This window comes from Apis laboriosa, unplaced genomic scaffold (genome assembly GCF_014066325.1).
Source record: "Apis laboriosa isolate Shangri-la unplaced genomic scaffold, ASM1406632v1 scaffold38_cov145, whole genome shotgun sequence".
Taxonomy (NCBI): domain Eukaryota; kingdom Metazoa; phylum Arthropoda; class Insecta; order Hymenoptera; family Apidae; genus Apis; species Apis laboriosa.
Genome location: NW_025223092.1, coordinates 1951680 through 1963274, shown reverse-complemented (window position 1 = coordinate 1963274; position 11595 = coordinate 1951680). Strand labels below are relative to the sequence as shown.

At 17.4% G+C, this 11595-nt stretch overlaps 3 protein-coding genes across 5 annotated transcripts; 1 reads left to right on the top strand and 2 right to left on the bottom strand.

The window, feature by feature from the left end:
- Window positions 1–1577: 1577 nt before the first annotated feature.
- Window positions 1578–3552, bottom strand: LOC122715565 (NADH dehydrogenase [ubiquinone] 1 alpha subcomplex subunit 13). Its single transcript, XM_043937843.1, has 3 exons — window positions 3364–3552; window positions 2631–2781; window positions 1578–1807 (listed from the first exon to the last, which is right to left on the bottom strand). Exons 1-3 carry the CDS (start codon window positions 3461–3463, stop codon window positions 1600–1602), a joined length of 459 nt encoding a protein of 152 aa, XP_043793778.1. The 5' UTR covers window positions 3464–3552; the 3' UTR covers window positions 1578–1599.
- Window positions 3553–4306: 754 nt separating this feature from the next.
- LOC122715503 (B-cell receptor-associated protein 31-like) lies at window positions 4307–5851 on the bottom strand. Its single transcript, XM_043937742.1, has 3 exons — window positions 5713–5851; window positions 4934–5232; window positions 4307–4843 (listed from the first exon to the last, which is right to left on the bottom strand). Exons 2-3 carry the CDS (start codon window positions 5199–5201, stop codon window positions 4419–4421), a joined length of 693 nt encoding a protein of 230 aa, XP_043793677.1. The 5' UTR covers window positions 5202–5232; window positions 5713–5851; the 3' UTR covers window positions 4307–4418.
- A 283-nt stretch (window positions 5852–6134) lies between these two features.
- Window positions 6135–11098, top strand: LOC122715504 (MICOS complex subunit MIC25). Of its 3 annotated transcripts, none has more exons than XM_043937745.1 (3): window positions 6135–6341; window positions 7302–7810; window positions 10812–11098. In XM_043937745.1, exons 2-3 carry the CDS (start codon window positions 7411–7413, stop codon window positions 10982–10984), a joined length of 573 nt encoding a protein of 190 aa, XP_043793680.1. In that variant the 5' UTR covers window positions 6135–6341; window positions 7302–7410; the 3' UTR covers window positions 10985–11098. The 3 variants fall into 3 exon arrangements, with proteins under 3 accessions (XP_043793680.1, XP_043793678.1, XP_043793681.1); XM_043937743.1 differs by lacking the exon at window positions 6135–6341 and adding an exon at window positions 6495–6619; XM_043937746.1 differs by lacking the exon at window positions 6135–6341 and adding an exon at window positions 7109–7123.
- The last annotated feature ends 497 nt before the right edge of the window (window positions 11099–11595 follow it).

Genomic DNA, 11595 nt, shown 5'->3' with positions numbered 1-11595 from the left:
TCGAAATTTAATTTCGATATACAGAACTCAAAGTTCTCTTTCTTAAATTTTATTAAACAAGCAATTAACAATATGAAAAATATAAAAGAGAGAAAATTTAAAATTAAAATAAACATTTCCACGAATTTCATAATACGAAGACATATTCTCAACTATGGACATAATTATTAAATATTTATATTATAGATCATTTCAAGCACTTTGAGATCATAACATGAAAAAAATGATATAAAATCAAGAAGAAATTTTATAAACGAATTCGATATAAAATTAAGAATAAAATAACTGCGAAAAAAAGAACAGTTCCCTTTTTTCCCTATTTTGAAGAAAATTGATAAAAGTAGTATAATTAATGAATTAGTTTGATTTTTCATCCGTCATTTGTTTCCTCACATCTACTTACATGAGTTATGTCAGTTCACTAATTATATTATTTTTTCCTAAAGAATATTCTCTTTTTCCAAAAAGAAAATTTTAGTTTAATAACTGTACTTTCTTTTTACAGAAAAAAAGAATTTTCCTTTCCATCAATCCTACTGAGAACGATGCTATAGATAAATTTAATGCAAAATCGCAAAGTTATTGAAAGTTATTGGAATTGCGCAGATAAACTCGATACGGAATAGTATTGCTACAAAATAAAAATTATAAATAAAACTCAAAGCATGTTACAAGAAAAGTTAATTTTTATAAATGCATTTGAAAAAATAAAAATAAAGAGATATAGAATTGGCAAGAGTTTATTTGTAGATATTGAAACGCGGCGAATTCGATACAAAATCGTATAATAAAATCATCTTATAAAATCATTCAAGTATAATTGTAAAAATTGCTAGTATTAAATATTAAATATTATAAATATTATAATTAAATATTAAATTAATATTAAATATTAAATTAATATTAAATATTAAATATTAGAATTTAAAATAATTCGAATCAATTTCAATTCAAATTCAGTAATATGTATGTATAAATATGCTATTCTTTATTAAAAATTTCTTTAGTGTATGTTTGATTTATTATATTCTAATCCATTATTTAATTTTTAACACTATTAATTAATTATACTATTTTACCTTTTTTTTTTTTTTTACTCATTTTAAGTATTATTAAATATAGAATTATAAATTTTGATCTGACAAATATTATTGCTTAATCATAGATATTTCTCTAAAAATTATTTTTTTCGATCAATTTATCAATTAACTTATTTTAATAAACTTAAAATATTTTATTAATATATTATTTTAAACAATTTTTTTCATTATATCAACGATCAATTTTAATTTTCGAATTATATATTAATAATATTTCAATTATTAAAATTCATTAAAAAAAAATTAATTAATAAACTTATAATTTTTTTTCTTTTTAATTTTTCATAAATATCTCACTGAATTCAATATACAATATTGAAATAATTATAATATGTAACATAAAAAGTATACAATAAAATCAAGTTCAAATTATTATATTTATTGTTATTTTATTATTTATTGTTTTATATATATATATTTGTTATATATAATAATATAATTTTATTAATTATATTTAATATAGGAAACTATTTTTTATAAATCTTAATAAATAATTTATTTATGTTATCATATAAGAATAATAATATAATGGATAATCTTTAAGAGATGTATAAGTATATAACTCCATAGGCATAGGCTCAACATATGTATCTTCTGGTAATGATTCATATATTTTCGTTCCAAAAAGTGTACCTACTTCCCAATATGGAAAATCCTTCATTACATCATCTTCTATATCTCGCAATCGTTTCATATGTTTTAACAGTCTGTAATTAAATAAAAAATTATATATATGATTTTTAAAAATGAATTATAATTATAATATATAGATTATTATAATTATAATTATATATATATTAGAAATATATGTGAAATACCAAAATAATATATTTTAAAATAAAAATAATTTTAAAATTATTGTTTAAATTATTGTTAAAATTAATGTTTGGATATTAATGGGATGATTCAAAATATTTTTGAAACTAAAATAATAGTAATAAGAATAAATAAGAATAATCTAGTAATAGTTTCTAATCTAATAACCTTAGATAAAATTGCTTTTTCAAAACATTTAAACAAATAAAAATTCTACATACAGATATATGAGGATAAATATTTTTCTGCATATCAAAATATAAAAAATAAAAATTTATAAATGTTATCTGTTGTTTTTAAGCATTTAAAACAAGTTTAATAGTTGAAAGAAAGAAAAAAATATTAAATAATTAATTATGATCAGAATATGACACATAATTATTTACTGTAAATATTAAGAAAAAAACAATAATAAAAGTTCAATTTATAGAAATAAACTTCAAATTCCTATTCAAATTAATTCAAATTAAAGAGAAATAACAAAAAATAACTCAAAATGATTAATATATAATTTGAATTAAAGTTTATATCTTAGCTAGAGAAGAAACAGAAATTTTTACAATAGAGAGAGAAAAAATTTACAAAATTATATTATTGAGTTATAAAAATAAAATACTAATAATATACATAATTAAAATAATAAATATAACAAATAATAAAATTTCTATAAAATATTTTTCTAAAAATAAATTATATAAAAACAATTATACTTACGTTCTATCTCTTTCTGCATATAAAATAGGAAGTGTAGCTAATTCTTGACTTTTTGCTTCAATAATATTTTGTTTATTTTCTTTCCAAGTTTGATAGTAAAGAGGAAATCCAAATACATTAACAGCAACAAATATTCCCATACTCAAACGACCTAAAATTTTTTAATAAATAATTTATCAGCAAATTATTATTAGTCATATAATATTATTTTTAACAAATATATATTAAAAAATAAATAAAAATAACTTTAATATTAAATATTTTATCAAATATTTACTTCTTTTTTCTATCAAAATCACTATTATTAGCTTTTTCCTATTCTATTATTATATAAAAACTCATTGAATAAATAGTAATAAGTTTTTCTTATAAATAAATTCTTATAAAAAAATATATAAAATATGAAAATTATAAAGTTGATGCAAAATAATTTAAAAATTATTTAAAAATTTTCAAATTCAATATTTTATAATTATTATGTTATTTATAATTATTATAATTAAAATATATAAAATATATCACATATATACATACGTATGATAAATATATATTTTTAAAAAAATTATAAATATATTATATTTATATATTTTTAATAAATTAAATGGCTTATATATAATAGCTTATTAATTTCAATTTTCAACAAAATCAACAATTTTAACATATTATTTAAAAAACATTACATAGCAATAACATGTTAGATAATGAACGATATAGATTATAGGTTAGCTTATACCTGTGAATATAGTACGTAGTTTAGTTCGTGCTATTTGAAAAGGAGCATATCCTCCTTTAGGAGGTAAATCTTGGGTAAATCCTTTTTTAGACGCAGACATTTCTGATAATTTAAATTTTTCGACAAATAAAAAACGACAAATTCACAAAAATGGATGGCATAACTTTTACCTTAAACGATCTCACATAATACTAAGACACTAGCACTACTAGTGGTTATTTTAAAAATTATTTTATATTGTCAGTAAGTATTTATTTAAATAGATTTTTAATTATTTCTTTTCTTATATTTATAATTCAAAAACATTATTTTGTAAATTATAAATTTATATAAATATTTATAGAATATTTATATATAATTAATAATGAAGAAATAAAATTTCAAATTAATGATTTTAAAATTAAGTAATTTTAATTTTTTTCTAATTTTTTTTTTTTATTTTTATTCTATTCTTATTAATTATTTATACAATTATGATTTTTAAATTACTAATTATATTTTATATTTAATATTTTTTTATATAAAATACTAATGTACTATATCATAAAATTTTAATTAATATATTTCTAAATTAAATATCCAATTAAATAATAAAAAATATATATTAAAATATTATATTTATTTAATATAATCTAGTTTTATATAATATAATTTTAGATATATTATGTTTATATATATATAGTTAATTTGAAATAATATAGTAGTATAAGTAGTACATTAATAATATATAATATAGATATATGAATTTATTCATTAAATTATAATATTAAATTATATAACATTATAAAATTATAATAATTTTATTATATTTTCAAAAAAATATATTTAAATATATATCTCATACAAATTATATATAATCTTATAACATAGAATAATTTAAAGATAAAAGTTTAATAATTTATTTATATTATTATCTACTGAGTACATATTATATAATATTAAATCTAATTATAACATAATATTATATAATATTAAATATGAATTGCAACAAAATTTCATATAATAAAATAATAAATGACAAAAGATTAAGAGAAAAACAAAAAATTAAATATCATTTAATCACTTTTTTTATCACCGCTTGATTGAAGACATTTGCTATGTTCATCATTTAATCGATCATATTCTTTAGCAAGAGATTCAGCTTGTGATTTAATGGTTTCTTTATCTTTCTTTTCTTTTATAACCTGATCTTCTAATTCTTTATTTTTTGTTTGTAATTCTTTAATTTGACTTTTCCATTCTGCTATCTCTTCATTGTGAGCTTCATTAAAGTCATTCTGTGCATTTTCTGCTTTTTGTGATAGTAAATGTTTTGCTGTTGTAGTTGCAGATTGAGCTTGTCGCATAGCTGCTTCATTTTGTGCTAATAAAATAGCTTGTGCAGAAATTAAAGTAACAAGACGTCGTATAACAAGACTTAAAAATAATGCAAAACCACATATATAAAAATTTCGTTGCGCTCTAAATAATCTCATATTACCTATATAAAAGAAATTAATATATAACATTATAATTAAATTCTTGAAATAGATAAAATATTATGTATTATATAATAAAAATATAAATATACCTTGCATTTCAGTATCCAAATGATATTCTTTATGTTCAGTATTTGTAGAATATTTTCGCATTTCTCTAATAGCATCTAATAAAAACAAAACTAATATTCCAAGTAAAAGTAAAAAAAAAAACGTTCCTTGATTAGTTAATCTTTTTAAAAATTTAGATTTAAAAAACCTTTGCCATGTTAAAGGTGAAATAATTGGTAATAATAATAATAAAACTACTAAAATTTCAACATATAAAAATCCAGCTATTAAAGTCCATTGCAAACTCATGTTTTTTAGTTATTTTAATCTATTTTAATATCTAAAAAAATCACAAAAACATTATTATTTTATTTTTATTTTATTAAACATAATGCATAACATAAAAAATTATATAATAATAGTAAAAATGTACGATTTAATTTTTATGTAAATATATATATATATATATATATATACATAATACTGAAATTTTTTTGCTTTCAATAAATATTATATATTTAAATAAAATTCAATAAAATTATATATTTTTTTCTTTTTTTTACAATATAATTAATAATTATATTACAATTTATCATATAATTATATTTCAAATGACTATATATAATAATAAAAAATAAAAGTAAAAATAATGGAATTAAATTTAAAAATAAATCTTATCTATTTAAAACAATTATTGCATCTATAAATACTATCCAAATCACAAGTAATATTTATACATTTTATGTTATTATTATATATTTATATATTTAATATAATAAAACATAAAAATAATTTTAATATATTTTAAAAATTAACTGACCTTTAATTGTGGATATATATCTTGATTTATGCCTAAGATTACCAAAATAATCGAGTAATTTATACGAAGAATTGTGACAAGGACCTTTAAATTTTTTAATCAAAAAATCAATATATTGTGAATTTAGTAAACAATTAAGATTTACTTCATGTGAATTGGTGTTCATGAAATATTAAACCATCTGCTTATTAAAGTGCGCGAGAAATTGAAAACAACTATTTTTTTTTGTGCTGTGACAATTCTCATTATTATTCTATGAACACAATAATATTAACGTGGATCGTCATTAAGCAACATTCTTTTGGAAAGCAAAAAACTTACGATACTTTCAAAATGTGATAAGATTTTATTATCTAAATTTAGATCGCTAGCACTGCTCGTTATACATTTTGGGTGCTGGCGTGTTTATAGAAACAGTAGACAAGCAGTCGTCGCAATTAATACATGTGTTATCATGGATGTACGTATATAAGCAAAATTCAATGTAACAACAATTTTTATTAATATTTTGGAAATTAATAAATATCTAAAGCCAAAAGTTTATATTACAGTCTACCTCCCCTCCCTATTACTCTTCTTAAATTTCAAGTCCATCAGTTACCAGTGCTTCGGAAATAAAGCAAATCTGCGTAATTATTTTTTGTAATAAATAATTATATTATTAAGTATTCTATCATTTTTATTTAAAATTATTTAAATTATATGTTTAAAGAGAAATTGATTTTTATATTTACAATTCATATACTTATAATAAGAAATTTTAATATTACGAGAGAAATTGTAAACTTACCTTTATGATAAAATTTTTCTGCCATATGATATGTGTAGAAGTTATATATTTTCTACTTTAGAATACATTTAAATATTGTAGTGTATAATAACATAATAGAAGAGTATTCTTTGATATGTAAGTGTAATATTTTTTATTATGTATTTAAAAACAATTATTTTTTTAAATGTTTTAAATATTCTAATCATAATAAATAAAACATTAAATTTAATTGATATTGTTTTAAAATTTTTAAATTTTCATATTATAATAATTTTATTACTTACTAATCTAATTAATAATCTTATTACTAACCTTATGAACAAAAACTTTTAGATAGTTCATTGATATAGTAATCAAATAAGAATATAGAAATAATATGATATATATATATATATTTGCTATCACATATAGTCACTACTACTACTAATAAAAATATAGTCACTAACATTAATTTTAATTCTGTTAATATTCAATTATTGAAAGAAAGAAAGAATGTATAAATATTTACATATCATATATATCATTACATAAAATTTGGAAAAAATAACAAAAAAAATTATGTTGATATTCACAAAAATCTTTCAACAATTAATAACAAAAAATGCAGTTTTACAACTATGATTGAAAAATATTGTATAAGTATATAAAAATTTAATTAATTTCTAAAAATATAATTTTATATCAATGTATATTAATATTATATATGCATTATAAAATTATATTTTTGAAATTCAAATATTAATATATTTTAAAAATATTAAACAATGTATATTATTCATATTTTTTAGATAATAAATATATTTTCTATATTTTTCAGGTAATTAATTTTATATTTCATTCAATGAAAAAAAAATTTGTCTTATTAAAGATAAAAATTTGAAAAACATCAGGTGTGAATTTATTAAAAACAAGTTTAAACTGTTAATATGGGTTCTGGACAAAGTGCACGTAAACTTACTATAAATAATGAAGAAATAGATGTTATAGAAATATCAGAGTCTGTTGTGGAGCGATTAACTCAAAAAATGAATGAAGAAAAACCTAATGTAGCAAATGAAGTAAGATCTGCTACTTTAACAGATTCTAAAAAGACTCCATCTTCACAATTATCTCAGAGTGATATACCGGTGAATGCTGGATATCCCATATATCAGCCACAATTAACTTTAACTGCTCTTCAAATACAGCAACAGAAAGAAAAAGAATTTCGAAATCAGGATAATTATTGGCAAAAACGTTTGCAAGATTTGGAACAAAAACATTCAGAAATTAATAATATTATTAATGCAGAATATAAAAAAGCTGCAGAGCAATTAAATGCCAATGGTATGTTATTTATTATTTTTTAAAATATAAATAATTTACAAATATTATTTTTTAAAATATAAGTAATTTACAAATAATTTTTTTTTAGTTTATAACAATTAAAATATAAACTTTTTAATTTTAAATGTTATAAATATTTTAATTGTTATAAACTTGTTCATTAAATTTTAAAAAAATTTTTAAATTTTGTTCATAAAACTATTTTTGTTGTATGTATGTGTGTTTATTTTTTAATCAAGTTTCATAATTTATTAAATTAAAAATAGAATATTTAATTATATTTAATTATATATTTAATTATAAACATTATTTTATAAATTATTAATTTTAAACCATTTCTGAAAAGTAAAAAAAAAAAAATTTTAATTTCTATATATTTTAAATAAGAAATATTAAATTATTATACAAAAAATATTTTGAAATATTAAATACTATAAGTATAATATTTTTTATAATTAGAATTATTTGAATTGTATTTTACAATTATACAAGTTTTTTAATTTCAGTTTTGTAAAGTTGATATTCTTGATATTTTATTCATAAAGATGAAAATTGCATTTTTATACACTATATTAAAAAAAGAAGAAATTATTTTAAAAATATTAGCAAATCAATGAAAGGATTTGAAATATAATAAAATTATAAAATAATATATATAATGAAAATTATGTTATATTATATAATGAAATTTTTTGAGATTTTAAATAATTGAAACAAAATCATCTCAGAAAATAAGTCTAATGCAATAATTCAATTTTTGAGTATAAAAAAATTTATTCTCTTTTTTTTACTTTTTTCTTCGAATTTATCACTTTTTCACTCTACTACTTTCTCTGTCATATTATTCTAATGTTTTGCATACCTTTATTCTATATCAGCACCATCTTCTAGATATCTAATTCATATAATTCATATTTTTTTTTCCTCTATCCAATATTTATTATACTTTTAAATATTCTGAAAAGTTTACACTTCCAATTGTCATGAAATTTAAAGAGAAAAAGAAGAAAGGAAAGATGAATATTAAATCAAAAATTTTAGCTTTGAGTTTTTATTAAGATCAGAACAGATATTAAAATGAGAATTGATAACTTGATTTTAAAATGTAATGTCCTTATGAGATTTCAGATAAAAAATATTTTTCAAGAGAAATAATTTCGAATAATTGAAGTTACAATCATTAATTTTATTTGAGATACTTTACTGGATCTCTATTATATTATATATCATTGATTATTCTATACTTTATGATAATCAATAGTATAAAGAGAGTATTAATAATACCTGTGTATTATATTCAATATATTAGTTATGTATATAAACAAAATTTAATATATTATACAAAAATATATCTTTTTTAATATTTCAAAAACTAATAAATATTTGAAGCTAAAATTTTAGATTTAGTTCCCCTTCCATCCCTCCTCCTCCGATTTTTCCAAATTTTATGTTAATCACATAATCACATAATTTTATGTTAATTACATAACTTTTCAGAAATATGTTTCTTGTTTCGTTTATAAATATTCTTATGTTTATATTTTTCATTACATTTTTCTATTTTATTTAATCTTTCTTATTTGTTATATATATTGTACATATATATTTAACATATATATATTGTACACATATATATATAAATAATATATATATATATATTTATTATATTATATTTTTATTCTTATTTTAAATTCTCTATTTTTAATTAGTTGTATTTATCTTTAATCATTCATTCTTTTTTTTATTATTTCTTGTTTTATCTGTTTTCTTTTAAAATATTCAATCATTAATTTTATCTGTTTTCATCTTTTTTTATATTGCTAGTTTTAATTTCTTTTTTTGCATTTTGTTTAGTATTATATCTGGGTATACATCTATCCAAATTAGACATCATCTTATATATTTTAATTATCTTTTTCAGTTTGCTTTTTTCCTTCTACCCGTACTGTTCCATCCCATAAATCATCATGTTCCTTACAAGATAATTGAATATGATCATTCTTCTTAAATTTGTACTTAAAGTACTTTTTCCTTATGTTCCACATTTGTCTGGCTGCCAAATTTTTTTCTACCTCAGAAGATGTAAGTCTACTTCAATTTTATTCCCAGGTATACAAATTCATTTACTATTTCTAATTCTAGCTCTTCGCATCTCTTTACATTACTTTTTCTTATAACTTTTATCTTTACTAAAAACTATATATTATTTTTAATTTCCAATATAACACTCTACAATACTCTAGGAAAAATAATTCAATAAATGTTATTGATATAATTTATGATAGAATAATTTTTATAAATTTAAATATGTAGTTTCAAGTAAGTTTTTAAAAATATAAAATATAAAATTTAAATTATGGAAAAAAATAATTCAGAAAAAATAAAAAGATTTAAATAGAAATAATTCATAAAAATAAAATTATTAATAGAATATTTAATTATTAAATGATATTTTTTAAAAATGTAGTAAGTATGTAGTATATATCATATATATATTATATAATTTATGAAACTTTAATGAAACAATTAAACAATTGTTTCATTAGATTGAATTAATAAAATTCATATTTTAATCATAATTTTTCATATTTTTATGTTTATAATAGTTATGTAACCATGCATTTACTTATATTTACTTATATTTATATTTATATAATATTTATTATATTTATATAATTTTTTCATATGGTAACTTATATTTTATAAATGTAATAATTGTTTATCATATATACACATGCATATATACATAAATTATATATATATCATTATTATTTATTATATTATTATTTATTAATATATTTATGAAACAATAACTTTTAAAAAGTTGATTTTAAAAATTAAATAAATATAAAAATTGGTAAAATATCAATTGAAACTTATTTATTAAATTATCAGGAATTTAAGTTTATGTTTAAAAGATAACAAATGTAAATATAAGAAACTCATATTAACATTATATATTATAAAAGTTAAATTAATTTCTTTATTGTTTTTTTTACAGATAAGGATGGCATAAATGCTCAAGATACTATACAACCATGTAAAAGCAATTCTGATAAAGTATTCAGATGTTATCAAGATTATCCTAAGGAAATTTTAAACTGTTCTAGTTTAGTTGAAGAATTTTCTAATTGTGTAGATCAACGCCGAGCACAAGTGATTGCAGCACGTTAATGTATTTTGATATTAAATCATTGATAGTCTAACCAAATGTAATGTAATTTAATAATAAATTTTAGTTTTTGAAAATTAAAATAAATTAAAATAAATATATAATATATAATCAGATTTTGGAAATTTATTTTTACAATGTTACTAATAATATTTTAAAAAATTTAAATAATACAAAAGTTCAATCAATAAAAATAACTTAATTAAAATTAAGAAAAGAAAAAAACAAGTATGAAATATTTAATGTCAATAATTCTATTAATATTAAAGTATTATAGAATATATTTCTTTTAATTAAATATATAATATATATATTTATATATATATATATTTATAATATATTTCTTTTAATTAAAAATAATGGAATATTATAATTTTGTATCAACAAAATATTATTTTATGTTAAAATTTTATTAATAACCAGAAATATAATATTTATATTAATAATTATAAATTATTATTATAATACATTTGATGCGCATATTGCTATAGATATAAAAATATTTATGAAATTTAATGTAGTTGCATTATTTTTTATAAGTATTTAGAAAATTAAAATTAACAATTAAACAACGATTACATATAAGGTAAAAATTACTTAAAATTTTATATAT

Coding starts and splice junctions, on each gene's coding strand:
- LOC122715565 (XM_043937843.1), bottom strand. CDS start 3,463: ATGTCTGCGTCTAAAAAAGGATTTACCCAAGATTTACCTCCTAAAGGA. Junction 2,782..3,363: donor ACTACGTACTATATTCACAG/GTATAAGCTAAC, acceptor AAAAAATTTTAG/GTCGTTTGAGTATGGGAATA. Junction 1,808..2,630: donor TATGCAGAAAGAGATAGAAC/GTAAGTATAATT, acceptor ATTTAATTACAG/ACTGTTAAAACATATGAAAC.
- LOC122715504 (XM_043937745.1), top strand. CDS start 7,411: ATGGGTTCTGGACAAAGTGCACGTAAACTTACTATAAATAATGAAGAA. Junction 7,811..10,811: donor AGAGCAATTAAATGCCAATG/GTATGTTATTTA, acceptor TTTTTTTTACAG/ATAAGGATGGCATAAATGCT.
- LOC122715503 (XM_043937742.1), bottom strand. CDS start 5,201: ATGAGTTTGCAATGGACTTTAATAGCTGGATTTTTATATGTTGAAATT. Junction 4,844..4,933: donor TTTGGATACTGAAATGCAAG/GTATATTTATAT, acceptor TCTTTTATATAG/GTAATATGAGATTATTTAGA.